Here is a 22,589-nt window from a genome sequence, read left to right as displayed (position 1 = left end):
AGGGAGCTACAATCACACCACTGCACTCCAGCCTGGGCCCCAGAATGAGGTCCTGTCTCTAAAGAAATTTAAAAAATTTGTGGTATATATGTAACAAAAAATTAGCCACTTAGACTATTTTTTATATTATGGTAAAATACACAAACAAATTTTACCATTATTTTAAGTGTTAAGTACACTTACAAGATATTGTAATTGTACAATATCTTGTACAATTACAAGATATTGTAATTGTACTTAAAAAAATTGTACAAAAAAAAAAAACCATCAGCACTATCCATTTCCAGAACTTTTTCACCAAAACCAAACAGAAAACTGTACCCATTGAATAATAACTCCCAATCTCTTCCTCCCCACAATCCATGGCAAACCTTTATTTTACTTTCCATCTGTATGGACTTGCCTATTCTAGGAATCTCCTATAATAAGAATCATATAATATTTGTCAATTCTAGCTTATTTCACTTAACATGATGTTTTCTTTTCTTTTTTTTTTTTTCCTTGGAGACAGGGTCTCACTCCAGTTACCCAGGCTGGAGTGCAGTGGTGCAATCTTGGTTCACTGCATCCTCAACCTTCTGGGCTCCCACCTCAGCCCCCTAAGTAGCTGGGACTACAGGCAGGCACTACCATAGTTTTTTGTATTTTTAGTAAAGATGGGGTTTCACTATGCTGCCTAGGCTGGTCTTGAACTCCTAGACTCAGGCAATCTGCCTGCCTTGGCCTCCCAAAGTACTGGGATTGTAAGTGTGAGCCATCACACCCAGCCAATACGATGTTTTCAAGGTTCATCCATGTTATAAGCAGGGTATCAGAATTTCATTTCCTTTTTTAAAGCTGAATAATATTCTATTATCTGTATATGCCACGTTTATCCATTCATTTGTTTGATGGACACTTGGGTTGCTTCTAACTTTGGGCTATAGTGAACAAATGCTGTTATGAACATTGGTGTGCAAGTATCTGATTCCTTCCTTTAAATTCTTTTGGGTATGTACCTAGAAGTGGAATTGCTGGATCATACCGTAACCCTAAACTTTCTGAGGAGCTGCCAGACTATATTCCGCAGCAGCGACACCACTTTATGTTCCCATTTCTCACTATCTTTTAAACTACTGCTTTTCCAAAAATATATATAATACTTCCCAGCACTTTGGGAAGTCAAGGTGGGAGGATTGCTTGAGGACAGGAGTTCAAAACCAGACTGGGAAACATAGTGAGAACGTCTTTACACAAAAATAAAAATAAAAAATGAGCAGGGTGTGGTGGCGCATGCCTACAGTTTCAGCTATTTGGAGACTGAGGTAGGAGGACTGCTTGAGCCCAGGAGTTCAAGGTTGCTATGCCCACTCACCTACACACTCCAGCTTTGGCAACAGAATGAGACCTTGTCTCTTAAAAAAAAAACAACAAAAAGAAAAACCTTTAATTCCAGGAATGACCATGAAAGTCTACCAATTAAGTATTGGTTAAATAAGGTTATTTCTAATTTTTCTCTATTATAAACAATATTGTAACAAAAACTGCTGTATCTTTATCTTTGCACACTTGTGGGAGTATCTCTGTAGGATAAATTCCTAGATGTGGAATTGCTAAATGCCTTTTATAATTTGATATATGATCTCAAATTTCCCTCCAAAACATTTGCAAGGATTTATACCTACTCATTTCATAAAACCCTTGCCAGTATCAATCCTTTTATTCTTTGTTAATCTTAGCAAGGCAAAAATATTTTAATTTTAATTGTTTAAATTTTTTAAGTTTTTTTTTTTTGTCTTTTTGTTTTTTTCCTTTTTGTGGAGAATGGGGTCTTGCTATATTGCCCAGGCAGGTCTCAAACTCCTGGGCTCAATCTATCCTCCCATCTCTGCCCCCGTAAGAGCTGGGATTACAGGCATGAGCCACAGTGCCCGGCAAATTTTTTAAGTTTTAATTCGCACTTCTTGTTACATCATAAAATGTCTCGGCCAGGCACAGTGGCTCACGCCTGTAATCTCAGCACTTTGGGAGGCCGAGATGGGTGGATCACTTGAGGTCAGGAGTTTGAGACCAGCCTGACCAACATGGTGAAACCCCATGTCTATTAAAAATACAAAATTAGCCGGGCGTGGTGGCACACACCTGTAACCCCAGCTACTTGGGAGGCTGAGGCAGAAGAATTGCTTGAACTGGGAGGCAGAGGCTGCAGTGAGCCAAGATCACGCCACTGCACTTCAGTCCAGTTTGGGCAACAAGAGCAAAACTCCTTCTCAAAAAAAAAACCAAAACTCAATGATAAGTTTGAGTCTTAGCAGTTAAAGCCAATGTTGACTGTAGGTTAAAAAAAAAACCAAAAACCTGTCAACCTATCATCTTAATTGTAGTTCTGTTGTAGTCACTACAGAGGAAAAATGAATTGCACTGATGCATGGGAAGCTATTTCATTTAATTTGACTTTCATGGTAAAATCCCCTCCAAAATATAGTAACACTCCTAGTGTCACCCAGGCTGGAGTGCAGTGACAATATCTTGGCTCACTGCAACTTCCACCTCCTGAGCTCAGGCAATCCTCCCACCTCAGCCTCCCAAGTAACTGAACTACCAGCATATGCCACCACATCCATCTAATTTTTCTATTTTTTGTAGAGACAAGGTTTCACCATGTTTCCCAGGTTGGTCTCAAACTCCTGAGTTCAAGCAATCTATCTGCCTTGGCCTCCCAAAATGCTGGGATTACAGGTGTGAGCCATCACACCTGGCCTAAAATATATTAAGACTTTGCTTAGTTTAAGAACTATCTTCAAGTTACTCATCTGGGTCCCATCCTTAACAAACCATTACTGCTAATCTGTCTTCAGTGACGTTATAGACACATCAAGTCATCTAAAAACTCAGCTCTGCATTTGTACTGTAACATTACTAAAAATTCAATGGAGAACACACATACTGTAATATGTGTTAACTGTCCATTCTCCTAGGACCTGGAAGTCTCATTCCTGTGTTAGATTAAATCATAAAAAATCCAGAGGTTTTCTTTCTAGTACTCAGTGCTTTAACTGAGCTGGGATTTTTTTTTTTTAACAAGATAGCATTTAATAGGAAAACTCATTTGAAGATCATTTATCTTTTGTATAACTGTTATTAAAAATGTCAACTAATTATACAGTGGTTTTCCCCATAAAACACAATTTAATGCCAGGAGAAGAAAAGAACTATTTCTTCAAATAACTTTATATGTGCCCTTTCTTTTCCACTAAAAATTAAATAGCCCAAAGTATCTTCCTTTTGGCCTTAATGACAGGACCTAAAGGCAAAGCTGTGCATTCATTAGAGTAACAGTTCTATACTTTTTTCCCTTCTATTGAGTTTCTGCTGTTTAAAAAACTTTATGATTTTGTAAAATATCACTGGAATGAGCAAAGGAGCAACATTCTCATAGTACAAGACTAGACTTCTAATAAGTAAGTAAGGAAGGCCAGTGAAGTGGACAACACCATTTTGGAGGTTTTGGAGATTGCTACAAAACCTCCAAAGAAAAATGTCAGTAATATAATTTGAACGTGATCACTACTTTCTTCTTCTAACCCAACACAGATATAAAAATTAATATTCTACAATTAGCTAATCTAAAACCACTATATTATATTTTTTTCTTTACAAAGGCAAAACGTAGGCTGGGCGCGGTGGCTCACGCCTATAATCCCAGCACTTTGGGAGGCCGAGGCCGGTGGATCATGAAGTCAAGAGATCGAGACCATCCTGGTCAACATGGTGAAACCCCGTCTCTACTAAAAATACAAAAATTAGCGGGGCATGGTGGCGCGTTCCTGTAGTCCCAGCTACTCGGGAGGCTGAGGCAGGAGAATTGCTTGAACCCAGGAGGCAGAGGTTGTGGTGAGCCGAGATCGTGCCATTGCACTCTAGCCTGGGTAAAAAGAGCGAAACTTTGTCTCAAAAAAAAAAAAAACAAAGGCAAAAGATAATTCACACCCCAAAGTGCCAGTTACAGAGGGCAAAATTTCCAGTAATTCTTGTGTAGGTGCCTGAGGGTTAACAAAGGTTAATAATTTAGACTGGGAATTTATCCAGTCCCTTTGCTTCTTAGTGGGATAATTACACAATAACTATACATCCACCCATTTCAATTACCTCAGTCTGAGAACCACTGTTCAACCCATTAGAGGGCAGTGCTGTTAAAAGTATGCCATTAAAAAAACTGAATCACTGAAACATCTTTATATTTGTTTATAGATTATTAAAATATTATTATACTTCAACACTAATTTGCTCCTTAGTAACAAGGGTAAACAAAATCTTAAGCATAACTATCATATGTATGATATATTTAAGGCCAGGCATGGTGACTCATGCCTGTAATCCCGGCACTTTGGGAGGCCAAGGTGAGAGGATCACTTGAGCCCAGGAGTTCAAGATCAGCTTGGCAGCAAAACAAAACTTCGTCTCTACAAAAATTAGCTGGGTATGGTTGTGTACACCTGTAATCCCAGCTATTTGGGAGGTTAGGTGGGAAAATTGCTTGAGCCTGGGAGGTGGAAGCTGTAGTGAGCCATGATTGTGCCACTGCACTCCAGCCTAGGCAACAGAGTGAGACCCTGTCTCCAAAAATAAATAAATACACACACACACACACAAATATGTTTACATTTATGAGATCATAAATACCATATTGTAGGAAATCATTACTTCAGAGTAAAAAGATGAAAATAACTTTCCCACTAGGATCAAAAAAAGCTTTTCTACCACTCTAAACAGAGTATTGTTTATTTGCATAGGTTATTTATTTACATTACTTTAACCAGACTTTATGAGTTCACTTAACTCTTTTCAGAACACAAAACTGAATGTTTACATTTCAAAAACTTCAAATTCCATTTCTTTGATCTAGCCAAAATTATTAGCTTTTCCATTTACAAACGGTAGTAAATTCTTAGGGTTTTTATTTGTTTTTCAATACTGGAAAAGACAGAGATGACTTGCCAAAAGTTGACAGATGGTCAGTAACATAAATAAAGCCTTTTTTGGCCAGATGTAATGGCTCATGCCTGCAATACCAACACTCTGGGAGGCTGACATGGGAGGATCACTTGAGCCTAGGAGTTTGAGACCAGCCTAGGCAATACAGGGAAACCCTGTCTCTATAAAAAAATTTAAAAATTATTCAAGCATGGTAGTGTGCACCCGTATTCCTACCTACTCAGGAGGCTGAGGTGGGAAGTTCACTTCTGCCTAGGAATTGGAGGCTGCAGTGAGCTATGATCATGCCACTGGACTTAGGCCTAGATGACAGAATGAGACCCTGCCTCTTAAAAAAAAAAAAAAAAAAAAAGCCTTTTTTATGTTTTTTAAACAGTAAAGAAGTTGCCAAAGAAAATTCTATTTGCTGAAATGTTGGAACAAATTATTACATCCACTAAAGGTGATATCATTACTTAGACATTTCTCAAAATACAGATATTTGAAATTCCTTTCTAAATCTCAAAATGCAGATGTTCCCAGACTCCAAAGGATTAAATTAACTGACACCAGAATACAAATTTTCTTCCATTTGGCAACTGAGATGCCTTCCTTCTCTCTCTTTCTTCTTTTTTTGAGACAGAGTTTTACTCTGTCACCCAGGCTTGAGTGCAGTGGTGCAATCTGAGCTCACTGCAATCTCTGCTTCCTAGGCTCAAGTGACCTCCCACCAAAGCCTCCTTAGTAGCTGGGACTACAGACATGCACCACCAGTCTCAGTTAATTTTTTTCTTTTTCATTTTTTTGTAAATAGAGACAAGGTCTAGCTATACTGCTCAGGCTAGTCTCAAGCTCAAGTCACCCTCTCACTGCAGCCTCCCAAAATGCTGGTATTACAGGCATGAATCACCATGCCTGGCCTTCTAATGCTACTAGCTAAATACCTTCTGCTGTCATTTATAGTATGTAACTGTGGTTGTACCTTTCTCAAAAATCCAGTAAAACTGCTTCTAAAGAGGTACAAAACTAGAATATTTAATAAGTTTGAAATGTTTAGAAATATTTAGTTTTTTTAAAAAAAAAAAAAGCTTACAGATCACCTTACAACAGTAATTTATTTTGACTTATTGGCAACAGTCCATTGACTGTAGGCTGGATATCTCTTCAAAAGGTCCATTGTATACATAGAAAATTTCTAAGACACAGTCTTCCAAAACACTGAATTCATGAAATTTTGTTTTATATGCTTCATAGAAGCATGCAAATCTAAAGATTAAAACCATGCAATAATCTGATAAAACCTACAAGTTTAAGTTTTTTTTTTTAAAAAAAGGGGTTCATTTTTGTAAATATGAATTAGGTTCTGTAATAGAATAGAAAATTAGCTCAACTTAAAAATCAGGTTAATTACAATGTTCAGAAGCATGGTAAATCATATCTCAAACATATGTATACAAATGAGTTTCTGCAAACCCTATTAGCATTCCTTAATGATAATTGCTCCTGTGATTAAAATGAAAATCATATTATAGCAAATTTAAATTTTCTTCATGTCTTCTAATGGGGTTCAGGACAATCAACCCCAAAACATGGCACCATAGCATTTCAGCCAAAGTAGGAAGCTCTCTTTGACCTTCTCCCACTCTTTTCCCCTTAAGCAGGCCATAAAATAATTCTCTAACCTTCCTCTAAAGTAGTATAAGACTTTCAATCCAGAAGTATATCCTCTGCTTGGAACAAAGAAACATCCTATCCTGAGACACAGAAATACCAAGAAGTATCTAAACAAAGAGGATTTGCTAAATTCCTCCCAGTTTATTATCATTAGATCATATCCCCTTAGTTCAGTCATATTTCTGCATGACTATTCATTCATCAAACCTAGCATAAAAATACACAGGTTTCCCTGTTTCTTTGGGTTCTCTTTTTTTCTATTTCTTTTTTTATTTTTTGAGACAGGGTCTTACTCTGTCACCCAGGCTGGAGTGCAATGGTGTGCTCATGGCTCACTGTAGCCTCAAACTCCTCAGGTTCAGTTGATCCTCCCACCTCAGCCTCCCAAGTAACGGGAACTACAGGTGCATGCTACCACGCCTGGCTAATTTTTTTTGTATTTTTTGTAGAGACAGGGTTTTACCATGTTGCCCAGGCTCGGGTCTTCATTTCTAAAGGGTCCTTGTCATATAAATTTTATATTAAATACACTTGTATGCCTTTCTCTTGTTAATCTGTCTTTTGGTATAGGGGTGTCAGTCATGAAGCTAGTGATAGGCAAGAAAAAAACTTTTTCTCTCTTAACACTTACTGGGGCAAAATGGCAGGTAGTGTTATATGGTAGAGACAAGAAACCAAGACATACGCATGGTAATGTTTAAGGTTAATAAATGAAAGGCATAAGGTTCTGCCCAAAAAAGAAAAAGGAAATGCTGAATCAATGCATTCAGTCCAGCCTAATCATTTTGTCTTTTTGAAAACAGCAGTAATCTTCAAATTTCTTTGAGTACCTCCTAAGATGCTTGTTAAAATCTATGTGCACCTTTGCACAATTTTTTAGTTGACAAATAACATTATTCAGTTTTGAATGATTTAATTCTGTCATACTGAAAATGTTGGTAATTTCTAAAAAATGATTACTTTTAAAATGTATCCACTGGAATCTAAATACCGTAATGATTTAATATCCATCATCATCCACTTAAAATATATGAATATTTTTTAATACTTGGACATTTTACAGCTTTTTTTTTTCCTGATGTTAAATTTTCATTCCATTCTTATCCTAGAACAGTGATTCTCACAGTGGGGAGTCACTAGAAGTAGTGGTGGGGATTTTACCTACCAGGGACATTTGGCAATGTCTGGAGACATTTTTGATTATCACAACTGGAGGAAGGGCGTTACTGGCATCTAGAGAACCACAGATACTGCTAAACATCTTACAAAGATGAAGACAGCCCCAATAACATTATCTGATTCAAAATGTCAATAGTGCAAAGAAACTTTGTCCTAGAGCGACACATTTTTTTATGCCTGAAAATCTTATTTATTTATTTATTTATGTATATTTTATTGCATTTTAGGTTCTGGGGTACATGTAAAGAACATGCAGGATTGTTGCATAGCTACATACATGGCACTGTGGTTTGCTGCCTGAAAATCTTGTATTACATTATACTTCTCTATAATAAAAATATTTATACAATGAACAAAAATATGAATTTCTTAAAACAAAAAGGCTGTGTTAAAGATAATATCTTCTGGATTGTTACTATAATTATTATTCACATGTTAATCTAAATAACATGACTAAACAATATGAAATATAAAAAAATGAAATATGTTAAGATGTTCCAAATGAGATGGATAGGGCTTATGCTAGTTATTTTTAATTATTGTGTCTGTGAATAAATATTCTAATTGTTAGAATAAGAGAGAATTCAGCACAAAGGTATTTCTGTTTTCATGAGAACTGAGAAACCTTCACAAGTAGATGGAAAAGTTCTATTGTAATAATGTCACTCAATTCTGTGATATCTAAGTTACACAGTGAGCTCTTTTTAAAAAATTATTTTAGTAATCAATAACTAATAACCTAGTAAGATTCTCTTTAAACACTGTTAAAAGCAAGGAATTTGCAAAGGCAGTGTTATATAGTCATTCAAGGCACTTACTTGCTCAATACCTGCAGCTATTGGGTGACCCTGAAATTTTTAAGCCCCTGCTGTACTACAGAGTCCACATGAGGCCTTGTTTAATGAAGGGAATTTGGGAACTTCTCTTAGTTCAATATGAGAACACATTTCACTTATCAAAGTTTGGGAGCCTCAAAAGACATTCTATAAGTTAATGTTACTTTGGAAAACCCCTATTAACTACTCCATAACCATGTTTATTAGTCCATCATGAAAACTCCAGCACAGATTTTATCAAATATCTATGCCTAACCACCGAGGTCTTAGAAACCATATCATGAGTTTTGAGAAAATTAGATTCCCAAGAAAGAAATGGTCCAAATATGACTAAAGTTCTCTCCATTACTCCCTTACCTCTTAGATACTCTGTACTGTGCTGTGGTCAATTTTCCAGTCTCAGGGTCATGTACTGTAGCTCGGCTCAGCTACAAAAAAAGAGAAAGGACAAGGACTTACTCCAGTAGCAGGCAATTTTGGGTTGTTTTGTTTTGCCAAGCCACAGGTGATTGGAAGGGTTCAGATTGGTCTGGATGGTGGGTTATGGTCTCAAATCCACAAAAACATTTAGAAAGGTGGCAATAAGAACGGCCACTTCCAAATCAAGAGAAAATGAGTTGACAGATTTTTCTTGTATATTTATTGTCCTTTCACTTTTTTTTAATCATTTGAAGCTGTATGTAAATGATTTATAGCACTGGGTTTCACAGGAGCTTTCTCAGGTCTAGAAGTTTAAGTAACTTAAATATTTTGAAAAAAAAAAGTAGACTTCTTAAATTCATTTTTTAAAACTCTCACTAAGATAAAACTGTTTTTAAATTTCTCTGGCAAAGTAAAAGGAAACTAAGTTTACAAGTAATTTCTGAAAGACTGAGCTCAGAAGCATAACTCTCTCTTCTACCTACTGCCAACTTTTGAGTCAGTGAATTTTTAAAAAACTCCAACAGGAGGAATACAGATTACTACATAATGACAATGGTATTTTACAAGATGTGTAAACAAATGCCAATACAATCACCATGAAGGATGATATGAATCACTGCAGCATTTATGAATGTGTGAAAACTGCAGAAGTGAAGACTACTACTCCCAGATTCAAGAGACTGCTGCTTTATTTCCCCCTTTAGCAACAAACAGGAAAAAGAAAACATGTGTCAGGCCATTTCCTGGATATTTGATACCCGATCTGCAGAAAGATAAGAAGCATATTAATTTCCTAAAAATAACATACCAATTAAAGATTAAAAACAGAACTTCTAGTGAAGGAGAAAGACCTGTGAAACACAAAGCAGTTTATCCATGCGCTATCCTATTTATATACGGGGTGGTGACTTGAGCTGGAGACTGAAAATGACCTATTTCCCTTAAATGAATAATTCCTGTAGGATGTACAAAACACTCATTAGAGGGCAAAATATGCAGCATACGCATCTCTTACCTTTTGCTAATTCTGTAATGTACCGTCTCCAAGTCTCCTGTTATTGGGTTTGAAATGGTGGCTCGCCTCAGCTGTGAAGCCAACCATCAAAATAGTTGCATTACAAGACAAAAAATGAATCACATTTACCCAACCAGTCAGAATTCTGGGGTTTTTACAAAGGAGGCTAAAAAGATAAAATAACTCCATACACTTCCAGTCACCTTGTGCTGAGCCTTGAGCCTTGAAAGCCAGTTAGTTTTTTAGGTTTTTTTTTTTCCTTTCAATTTTTTGTTTGTTTTGCATAGATGGAGGAAATACACACAAAAGAGATTGGAAATTAAATTTCTTTCAGTGGTGAAAGGATATGAGAAAATGAGAAATTTCTAAAATTTGAAGTCTAATTTACAGTTTACATGAGTGGCCATCTGAGGGTGGGGAAAGGGGGGTGAAAAAAGAAGAATGGCTACTTAATGATGAATTCCAAAACCTTTGACTTTAACTTTTTTGTGTGATGGAACTGTTTGCAAAGGTTAATGTTTACAATTCATTTTAAGGTCAATTTTTTTTGTTCCTTCAAGGTATCCATTCATTAACATATACAGTAAAATAATCTTGGACTGAGAACAAAGGCAGAGGAAAAGAACTCGTAAATGTTAAAAACCATAAGAAAGAGATGACAGCCTCAATAATAATTTCCAATTTTTTTTAATGGAAGTATGATTCTGAGGTTCTAAGAGCATTAAATTTTACTGCCATTAGTTATTCATCAAAAACAATCCAAATTGAGGAATTTCCAGGATATAACTTGATCTCTAAGCTGAAATGAATTAATTCCCTTGGATGGCACCAATAATACATATTAATATTGGACCAGTCTTTTGCATTTATAACGTAATCTTTGGCAAAAAAAAAAAAAAGAGCATCGATTTGGAAAAGCAGTGAAACTCTTAAAAAAAAAATTCTAAGTTCATTTGGCAGTACAGATGTCCAGATAATTCAAACCTTTGATATAACAAGGGTCAACAAACTATGGCCACAGACAAAATTCAGCCTGCTGCCTATCATTGGAAATAAAATTTTACTGTAATATAGCCACACTCTTTCATCTACATATTTTCTTTGGCTGCTTTTGCACAATAACAACAAACCTAAATCGTCATGAGAGAGATCATATGGCCTCCAAAGCCTAAAAAATATCTAATATCGACCTCTATGGAAAAAATCTGCCAACTCCTGGACGGTAACAGAGCAAAAGCATGCCTAGAATGTATTCAACAATCTCTTTATGAAAGTGATGGCAGCTTGTATTTTACTACCAAGAAGACCAAATATGTTTTAAGAACAAGCTGATGGGGGAAAAGGCAAGAGCATAAAGGGCAGTCTTTTTCACATTCTCACTAAATAAGAGTTTTTATGCTAAACACTAAGCTTATAGATTGGGTTTACACAGATTATTTTTCTTGTTAAGATAAATTATGTGGGTTAAAGTCAGAAAACTATAACGTCACCATTTCAAATTAACATGATGCTTGTGCCCAATTATATATTTTTATAATAGTAACAATGTGCCTAAAAGGGAATAAAAAATACTTCCAAAGTATTCTTTCAATAAAAATACAGAAATTATGAAAAAGCTGGGCTTTGAGTAGCCTCTAAGATTAGAAGACTTCAAAATATATAAAAGTGTATAAGGAAGACAGTGAAACAGTGTTAACGGTGAATAAAAATCTCATCAATAATTTTCTTAATTCAGTGCTTAAGACCTAGTTGAAGGATATGATGTATTAATAACAAATGGAAAAACCGGCATAAAGAGAACATCATTAGTAACTCCATTATGCTGAGACAACAGTATCTTTAAAAAAATCTGTGGCATTATTAGTGTATCAATTATCCTTTCTGTTTTCTGACAAAGAAAAATTCATACAAAGGTACAGTAAATTGAGGAGAAAGAAAGAAAACATTATTTACCCTTGGTTTTGCTAGGTCTTTGACGATTTCAATTTCTGCATCAGAAATAATATCATGAAAGCGAATAATACGAGGCTTGTCCCATTCATCCTCCTGTTTAGCTGGTGCCAGAATAAATTTAGGATTCCGGTTTCCATCATGGTAGCGACAAAAGAGTTTTTTCTGTCTCCGAGGGGTCTAAACATAAAGTTAAAAATATGAAAATATATTACAGTAATATTACTTTTAATATCTATTCCTATGCAGATAAGAGACAATAATGCTTGCATACACAAAGTATTTCTGAAAAACTATACAAAAGTAGTACTCTGTGAATATTTTGCCTCAAACAGGACGTTTATAATTTTAAATACAGCATTAATGATTATTTTCTAAGTGAGAGAGGCAAGGTCTTAAGGAGAAAGGTAGTGTCTCTTTTACCCTTTCTCTCATCAAAATAAAGTTCAAATGTTTAGATATGAAAGAAACAATGCCATATTTATGAAAATATTAAATGAATGCCCAGCATTGCTCTAAATGCCCAGGCACAAAGTAACCGGGAAGCACCCAGAGACAAAAAGTTTCTAGAAGAAAAAAAACAACACTAGGTTTTCCTAAATATCTCAGTTAAATGTTTGTGGCAAAAAAAAAAAAAAAAAGAAAAGAAATTTTAAGGACAAAATCAAAAATGGATAGAGCTCTGAGAAAGAGAAAATAAGGTTGTTGGGGTTTTTTTGAGATGGAGTCTTGCTCTGTCGTCAGGCTGGAGTGCAGTGGCACAATCTCTGCTCACTACAACTCTGCCTCCTGGGTTCAAGCAATTCTCCTGCCTTAGCCTCCTGAGTAGCTGGAACTACAGGCGCCCGCCACCATGCCCAGCTAATTTCTGTAATTTCATTAGAGAGAGGGTTTACCATGTTGGCCAGGATGATCTCAATCTCCTAACCTTGTGGATCCACCCACCTTGGTCTCCCAAAGTACTGGGATTACAGCCAGCAGAAAGTAAGTTATTAAACAAAGATCCCAGACACTTTTTTTGAGGAATATAAAACAGAGCAGTCAACAAAACCTTCAATCATCTATGTATTACATTAATAAAGTTAAGTTATTTTGATGCTGATTCTTTTTTATTAAACAAGTATGCCAGGCCGGGCATGGTGGCTCACATCTGTAAACCCAGCACTTTGGGAAGCTAAGGTAGGAGGATCACATGAGCCCCAGGAGTTTAAGATCAGCCTAGGTCACACAGCAAAATCTCATCTCTACTAAAAAATTTTTAAATTAGCTGGACATGGAGGCACTTGCCTGTAGTCCCGCCTACTTGAGGGGCTGAAATGGGAGGATTGCTTAAGCCCAGGAGGTAGAAGCTGCAGTGAGCCATGATCATGCCACTACACTCCAGCCTGGGTGACAGAGCAAGATGCTGTCTCAAAAACACAAACCAAAACAAAAATAAGTATATCACATAAGCAGGAATACGATTAGTTTATTTCAATTATTATAATACAATAAAACAAAGAATGATTCATGTTTATTCTCCCTGTCCTTTATCTAGAGTCAAATCCAAGGCTTTGATTTTTAATAAGTATTTTATATAATGATGAGATGAATTTAGCTATTCTGAGAAAAAGAATGGTGTTTTGTTTGTTTTTTTAAGACACAGTCTTGCTCTTTTGCCTAGGCTAGAGTTTAGTGGTACAATCTTGGCTCACTGCAACCTCCGCCTCCCAGGTTCAAGCGATTCTCATGCGTCAGCCTCCCGAGTAGCTAGGATTTACAGGTGTGTGCCACCACGGCCAGCTAATTTTTGTATTTTCTTTTCTTTCCTTTTTTTTTTTTAGACAGAGTCTTGCTCTGTCACCCAGGCTAAATTGCAATGGCATGATCTCAGCTCACTGCAACCTCCGCCTCCTGGGTTCAAGCAATTCTTCTGCCTCAGCCTCTCGAATAGTTAAGATTATAGGCACCCTCCACCATGCCCAGCTAACTTTTTGTATTTTTAGTAGAGATGGGGTTTCACCATGTTGGTCAGGCTGGTCCTGAACTCCTGACCTCGGGTGATCTGCCCACCTTGGCCTACCAAACTGCTGGGATTACAAGCGTGAGCCATCATGTCCAGCAAGAATGTTCTTTTGACCTTCGGAAAAGTTGAGTATTATGTGTTGTTAATATTAACAAACTGGCAAATTAGCAGACTCTTGTTTTATAACTACAGTTTTATTTTGTTCTTTGAGTTATTAAGAGCAATACAAATTTCTGCTTACAAATCTGATTGTTTTCATATTTCTTTGGTTTCTAGTGCTTTTGAATCTTTTTGATATGCTTATTGGCCATTTTTATTCTTGTGGGAAGTGCCTGTTTCTCCATTGCTTATTTTCTGGCCAAGCTCCAAAGTCACATTTCACTTAATTTTTGTCTTGCTGATTGAAAGCATGTGAACTTAGTGATTTTAATGTAAACAGGAGCAGGGCAAACTGTAATTATGTAAGTCTCACTCTGTCACCCAGGCTGGAGTACAGTAGCATGATCACAGCTACCACAAGCTCAAACTCTTGGGCTCAAGCAATTTTCCTACCTCAGCCTCGCAAGTAGCTAGGACTACAGGTGTGCACCACCACACTCAGCTAATTTTAAAATTTTTGTAGAGATGTGAATTTGCTATGCTGCCCAGGCTGGCCTTGATTCCCTGACTTTAATCCTACCACCATGGTTTGCCAAAGTGCTGGGATTGCAGGCATGAACTACTGCTCCTGGTTGAGAGCTCACTTTTGTTTGCTAGTGGTGTTCTTAGTAGCTTTTTGTATTTGAGACTTTGGTGCTAGTGCTGAAGTATTATACTCACCAGGGGAGGTTTACGGGACTTTTGTTTTCGTATTGAACAGATGGAGCTGTTCAGTTCTGCATTATTGCAGGTATACAAAATGTGCCTACCAGGACTCTGCTTTATATTCATTGGAAGCAAGAAGTGATACAGTAAAACTTTGCCAGGCTAGCTAGAGGCTTTGAAAGAATGAAGTGTTCTGGTTTAATTCTATTTTCTGAGAAGTACAAAGGTGAAAAAAACACAAAACTTAAATTTCCTGTTGAATGCAATTTAAAAATATTAGCCAATTATTCCACTTTTCTTCTCTAGAAAGTTTGGACATTCTGATCTACTTGGTGTTTTATTACAGCACTCCTAGTGTGCCTGAGAGTTTTATTGTGCAGATACTTTAAAACTTGTTAAATCAGTTCTCTGAATGAGAACTGATATTGTAAATACACTTTTTAGACTGCATCTCTGCCACTTGTTTCCTTATTGAACTCATAAAAATAAAACACATTGGATGGAGGATGGGAGTAGGAAGGAGAAAAAAAAATTTCTGCTTACTATGAAAATTTGAACACTAGCTATTTGGTAGGTATTACAAAACTTGTGAATTTTTAGGTGATAATAATATTGTAATTATTTTGAATTTGTATCTTTAAAAGATACATACATACTAAAATATTTAGTAATGAAACAGAAAAGAAAATGTTTAATGAGTCTAACAGTGTCACTGTTTTGTATTTACTCATTAGCTCAAGCATGTCCTCCTAGGACTTCATGAACCTAGCTATCGTAAGTGTCACCATAGGTATTGTATACTTTGCTGTTAGTGGTTAAGCTGTCAACAGTCATCAATATCAAAATGTAAAGCCCAGCTTGAGTTTATTAGTAGTAAAGAAAATTTAAACACTTTCAAATGTTTACACTTAGAAGTACTTACTCCAAAAATTCACAAATTCTTTGGATGCATGCCTGCGTTCAACTGAAAGCTAAAACCACATGATATTCCTTTCAAAAGGTTCCATGATCAATTAATATTGAGAAACAATGTATATCATAATGCACATTATCATAAAAAGATTATGAGACCTCTTGAGGCTAAACAAAAACCAGTATTCAACTTTGTTTAACAAATGTTCCCCAGACTTTGTTCTTTTTCACTTTTGGCCTAATATCTACTTAACATCTATAGAACTGGAATTCTGAATTACAAATACTTAAATATAAATATATAATAAAAAATATTTATAGACATATTTTAAAGAAATATTAAAGACAAAATCTGTTAAAAACTTTCTGCCTTTTGAGTATTAAATAGACTAAAGCATTTCACTAAGCAATCTTGTCAAGAGTAGGAACAAAACTACAAGGGATTACTGTATAGATGAATCTGTTGTATCTCTTAAGATGGGTTAGAGTAGTGCTATTATCTCTAATTAAGACTGCTGAACCACTAGGTGTGGTGGTTCATGCCTGCAATCCCACCTCCCACCTTTGGGAGGCTGAGGTGGGCGGATCACCTGAGGTCAGGAATGAGACCAGCCTGGCCAACATGACGAAACCCCATCTTTACTAAAAGTACAAAAAATTAGCCAAGCATGTTGGTGAATGCCTGTAGTCTCAGCTACTTGGGAGGCTGAGGCACAAGAACTGCTTGAACCCGGGAGGCAGAAGTTGCAGTGTAACGAGATGGTGCCACTGCACTCCAGCCTGGATGACAGGGTGGGTTTCTGTCTCAAAAAAAATTACTGTTGAGAACGCTCTTGCATTAAATAAAAGAAAAACTAGGCCGGGCACGGTGGCTCACACCTACAATCCCAGCACTTTGGGAGGCCAAGGCGGGTAGATCACGAGGTCAAGAGATGGAGACCTCATGATCAACAAGGTAAAACCCTGTCTCTACTAAAAATACAAAAATCAGCTGAGCATGGTGGCACGTGCCTGTAGTCCCAGCTACTCAGGAGACTGAGGCAGGAGAATTGCTTGAACCCAGGAGGCGGAGGATGTGGTGAGCCAAGATCGTGCCATTGCACTCCAGCCTGGGTAACAAGAGCAAAACTCCATCTCAAAAAATAAAGAAAGAAAGAAAAGAAAAGAAAAGAAAAAAGAAAAACTGACTTCCTTTAAACGTAGTTGATCCTTTACCCTGGAAGGTAATATTACCACAAACATGTAATAGTATATGATTTGCAAGCTTTATTTTAAAGCAATTTTACTAATAATTGGAATATATTAAATGTGGCACCCAGAGATAGATAACATGGCATACTGTAATTTTTTTTTAAAAGATTTTTAGGTCAGGCACAGTGGCTCACGCCTGTAATCCCAGCACTTTGGGAGGCCGAAGGCAGGCGGATTGCAAGGTCAAGAGATTGAGACCATCCTGGCCAATTGGTGAAACCCCATCTCTACTAGAAATACAAAAATTAGCTGGGTGCAGTGGTGTGTGCCTATAATCCCAGGTACTCAGGAGGCTGAGGGGGGAGAATCACTTGAACCTGGGAGGCATAGGTTGCAGTGAGCTGAGATTGCACCACTGCACTCCAGCCTGGAGAAAGAGCAAGACTCTGTCTCAAAAAAAAAAAAAAAAAAAAAGCAAGAAATTTTAGAGACAGGGTCTTATTCTGTAGCTCAGGCTGGAATGCAGTGGTATAGCTCACTGTACCCCCAAACTCCTAGACACAAGTGATCCTCCCACCTCAGACACCTGAGCAGCTAAGACTACGGTATACACCAACATGCCCAGCTAATTTTTAGATTTTTTGTAGCAGGGTCTCACTATGTTGCCCAAGCTGACATACTGTAATATTTTATGCAGTCATTCTGACTTTTATCACATAGGCTTAAATATAAAATAACTGATTCTCTCCAGAACTGTGTACAAACACATACACACATATTTACATATACACAATGGCTTTTCCACTTTACCATTTTGATACCCTCCCCACGGCACAGCATTTCGTACTTCTGTCTCTCTGGCAGGTAATCCACAGCAATCCCTTTTTTCTTTGGTGTAGTTTTCTGATCAGATTGGTCATCTAAAGCAGACTTATTGACATCTTTTTCTTTAGCCATTATATACTCAAAATATTTTAAGTTACCATTAGCTCTCTGATGTTCAGGATCTGTTAGAAGAGAAACAAAGCATGTCCACGGGTAAGTTCATGCTTGTTCAAGGATCAGAATACAGTAATATAAAAATAGGAGACATTATAATTTATCTTCCAAACCAGGTTGCTTTTGTGAGTGAAAGGAGGCACTAACAAAAATTATTATACCAAAACAATAGGTATAAGTACTACTGCCCCCAAGTAAATCAGGACATACAGTCACCTATATAAAAACAGTTCTGAGCCAGGTACGATATTACAGATATCATACCTGTAATCCCAACACTTTGGGAGGCCGAGGTGGGTAGATCACCTAAGAGTTCAAGATCAGCCTGACCAACATGGCAAAACCCCATCTCTACTAAAAATACAAAATTAGCCAGGCATGGTGGTGGGTGCCTGTAGTCCCAGCTACTGGGGAGGCTGAGGCAGGAGAATCCCTGAAACCTGGGAGGCGGAGGTTGCAGTGAGTCACAATCATGTCAGCCTGGGCAACAAAAGAAAAACTTCGTCTCAAAAAAAAAAAAAAAAAACCAGTTCTGGAGACAGAAACAGTCATTTATTTAAAGGTAGCAAGTAGCGCTTCTATTTTGAGAATTTACCACTCAGCTAAAGGAACTAAGTTCAATTTGATGTCAAATGAATTTTAAAATCTCACTCATCCTACTTATTTTAAGCAATGAAAAAGATTTTTCCAAGACAAAAATAATCACATGAGGATGACGGGGATACGCAGTTCAAAAGCAACCTTTATCACAGATACATTATAAATGTAGCCTACTTCTAAGGGCTGAGTGAATTGCAGTCCCAAATTTCTAAGTATGAAGGAAAAGGGAAACAAAAGATACAATTTTCGAACAAGCGAGAATCCACTAACTGCCTCAGAATTGCTAGTCATAATTTTGAATTACCTTTAAGTAGGAAAAAAAGAGACTAAACTGTCCATCTGAGAGGCAAAAAAAAAAAAAAAAACAGGACAACTAAAGAATCACACACACATAAAAATAAAAAGGCAGAACAGTATATAGAGACTTCACTTGTGACAGTAACTGTTTAGGATACATAGCCCTAGACTGCAAAAATATTTCTTGTCCTTCAGAAACTGCTCATAATATATGTTACAATATCCAATATTAACCTTTTTGTAAAACAAGGGGAAAACGTGTGCAGGGAAGGGGATTATACTCTAGAAGAAAACAAATGTGCAGGTATCTTTGAATGACTGGCTTATGGATGACTATCTTTTTCTGTCTTAATAAATGTTCTATAATGAGTACAAAGTACATTTTAAACTAAGAGGAAATATCACTGAAAAATACTGAAAGGAAAAAAGATTACTTGAACTAATATCTTAATTTATTATCACCCCCCTAAAAAATAACCCAATTACCAAAAGTTCATTTTCAGCAGATCAATCCTTTTGAGCTGTTTGATTCTTCTAACATACACATATTTTCCTATTTCATAAAAATAATTTTTAAAGTTTTAAAGCTTCATTATATACCAAAGGCCACCTAAACTTACAATCATACAAATTCTGGACTCCATCTCCAGAGATTACAATTTAATAGGTCTTGGGTAGAGATCAAGAATTTTCATTTCGAACAAGTATCCAAGTAATTCTGATGCACGTGGTTCTTGGACCATACTTGAAAAAACACTTCATCTCTGTTCAAAGTACTATTGATAAAATTCTCATAAGATATATTTTTCTAACATTTAATATGATAATCTAATATATTTTTAGCCCATCTATTTTAAATCACTTTATTTTAAAATATGAAATGCAATAAAACATAACACCCTTCAAAGGAAACTGATTAACATTTAAAATGGCAACATGGCAAACAAACATTTTTAACTTAGTTAGGTTAGCTTCAATTTTGACATTCCTGGAGAATACAGAGCAGAGAAATACAACCACTGTTATAAGCACTATTAGGTGAGAAAAATCAGTCATCATTTACTTTGAGAATAAACAGGAAGAGGATAATGTATGTTTACATTTGTTAAACATATAAGACTCCTTATATGTTTAAAAAATAGCTCGCTCCTGACTTCTAACAGATAAAAAAAAAAATACCAGAAGTATTTAAATGGGGAGAGACAGAAAGATAGAGAATATGTATCCCCCAATAGAACTATAACCTTAAATTAGGCCCAGATAACATACCTAGTTCAAGAAGTTTCTTTGTGAGCAAAAGTGCCTTATCCAGGTCTCCCTGCTGATACACTGCATAGCTCAAATAATCTAGAACAGAGACTTTATCTATGGTAGAAACCTCGCCTTCATCCAGTTGCCTTAGCGCTTGTTCCATCCACAGTTCTGTATGGTAATAATCTGCCTCTGTATAGGCCACTTTGCCCAACTCAAAGCAGTCCTCAGCTGTTAGAAAAGATTTGTGTTTCACTCCTATGAAAAGAAAATACGGAGAACTTTAGGAATCTTAACACTACTGTATATTTATTTAGGACTACACAGCTTTCAAAGTGCTATCTCACTTTTATTTGAAGCTCACAATAATCCTCTGGATAAGCAAAAATTACCCTAATTTTATAAAAAAAGGAACAATCTATATAATGTAATGTAGCCTAACAAGAATCACAAAGCTGGTAACAGGGGACGTGGAACCTAGAGAACACAAGACTTAAATTATCAGCCATCATACCAAAATGAAACATCCATTAAGTTGAAATATACTGTTTTCTAACAGTAGGAATTACCATATGAAATATATCTATCTCACTGCTAACCAACCATCTGGGCAAGAGATGAATGTACAGGAGGAGAGGTCAACATGTCAACCGGATTCGTTCTTTTAAACAGGATTAATATGTAATTTAAATACCATAAATTCACTAATTTAAAGATTACAATAGTTCTTAGTATATTGCCTGACAGAGTCATGCAACCATCACCACAATCTAATTTTAGAACATTTTCATCACTCCAAAAAGAAACCTTGTAACCATTAAGTCACTACCCATTACCTTCCCCACCCTTCCCCAGCCCTAGACAACCACTAATCTACTTTCTGTCTCTACACATTTGCTTATTCTGGACATAATGCTACTATCAACATTTGTGTGTAAGTTTCTATGTAAACATGTTTTCATTTCTTGAGTATTAGTGGAACTGATGGGTCTTTAAGCAACTCTATGCTTCATGTTTTGAGGAACTGCCAAACTGTTTTCCAAAGTGGTTGTAACATTTTACATTCCCACCAACAAGGTATGAAATTCCAATTTCTCCACATCCCTGCCAATAGTTGTTATTGTCCTTTTTTATTGTAGACATTCTGGTGAGTATGAAGTGGCATTTCATTGTGGTTTTGATTTGCATTTTCCTAGTGACTAATGACGTTGGGCTTCTTTTCATGTGCTTATTTCCATTTGTGTATCTTCTTTGGAAAAAATATCTTTTCAAAGCTTTTGCCCATTTAAAAAATTTGGTGACTAGGCATGGTGGTTTCACACCTGTAATCCCAGCGTTTGGGAGGCCAAGGCAGGAGGACTGATCAAGGCCAGGAGTTTGAAACAAACCTGGGCAATGTAATGACACCCTCATATCTAACAAAAAAATTTTTTAGAAATTAGCCAAGCATTGTGGTGCATGCCTATAGTCCTGGCTAGTTGGGAGGCTAAGGCAGCAAGACTGCTTAAGCCCAAGGGTTCAAGGTTACAATGAGCTATGACTGCACCACTGCTTGCCAGCTGGGGCAACAGAGCAAGACTCTGTTTTCAAAAAAAAAAGTTTTGGTTATTTGCCTTGTTATAATTGATTTGTTAAGAGTTATTTATTGAGAAAGAGTCTCACTCTTCATCCAGGCTGGAGTGCAGTGGCTCAATCTCAGCTCACTGCAATCTCCATCTCCCAGGTTCAAGTGATTTTCCTGCCTCAGCCTCCTGAGTAAGCTGGGATGACAGGCGTGTGCCACCACGCCAGCTAATTTCCATATTTTAGTAGAGACAGGGTTTCACCCTGTTGGCCAGGCTAGTCTTGAACTGACCTCACGTGATTCATCTGCCTCGGCCTCCCAAAGTGCTAGGATTACAGGTGTCAGCCACCACACCCCATCTCCACTAAAAATACAGAAATTAGCCGGTCATGGTGGTACACACCTATAATCCCAGCTGCTTGGGAGGCTGAGGCTCGGGAATCACTTGAACCTGGGAGGCAGAGGTTGCAGTGAGCTGAGATTATACTACTGTACTCCAGCCTGGGCCATAGAGCAAGGCTCAGTCTCAAAAAAAAAAAAATTATCTGGGTGTAGTGGCCCAAACAGTCCAGCTACTCTACTCGGGAGGCTGAGACAGGAGAACTGCTTGAACCCAGGAGGTGGAAGTTGCAGTAAGCCGAGATCGTGCCACTGCACTCTACCCGGCAACAGAGCAAGACTCCATCTCAAAAAAGAAAAAAAGGAAGGAAAATTCTCAGTCTCATTCATCACTGAAGAAATAAAAAATTAAAACTACCACAAATAAAAATATCTTAAAATAACGGCCTAGATTTATTGAAGTCTTACTATCTGCCAAGTATTTGCCACTTATGTAATCCTTAAAGCCATCCTATTACAGATGAGGAACTAAAATAGAGGTTAACTAACTTGTCCAAGGTCACATGTTTAAAAGCAAGAAATGGAATCTGTTCAATA

General features: G+C 36.8%; 1 protein-coding gene across 6 annotated transcripts in view; it reads right to left on the bottom strand.

The window, feature by feature from the left end:
* Positions 1–22,589, bottom strand: part of P4HA1 (prolyl 4-hydroxylase subunit alpha 1) — a 98,532-nt gene that overhangs the window by 31,777 nt on the left and 44,166 nt on the right. For 3 of the 6 annotated variants that reach the window (XM_054242325.2, XM_009009739.5, XM_009009738.4), the window contains 4 exons: positions 20,108–20,347; positions 17,753–17,949; positions 12,034–12,210; positions 10,081–10,151 (listed from right to left, as the gene is read on the bottom strand). In XM_054242325.2, the coding sequence (XP_054098300.1) occupies positions 10,081–10,151; positions 12,034–12,210; positions 17,753–17,949; positions 20,108–20,347 (685 nt within the window). Of the gene's footprint in view, positions 1–8,999; positions 9,071–10,080; positions 10,152–12,033; positions 12,211–17,752; positions 17,950–20,107; positions 20,348–22,589 lie in introns of all 6 variants that reach the window. The other 3 variants (XM_078345603.1, XM_035268022.3, XM_002756245.7) reach the window with 1 other exon arrangement.

Source organism: Callithrix jacchus, chromosome 12 (genome assembly GCF_049354715.1).
Source record: "Callithrix jacchus isolate 240 chromosome 12, calJac240_pri, whole genome shotgun sequence".
NCBI classification, from domain to species: domain Eukaryota; kingdom Metazoa; phylum Chordata; class Mammalia; order Primates; family Cebidae; genus Callithrix; species Callithrix jacchus.
This window is presented reverse-complemented; position numbering and strand designations above follow the sequence as displayed.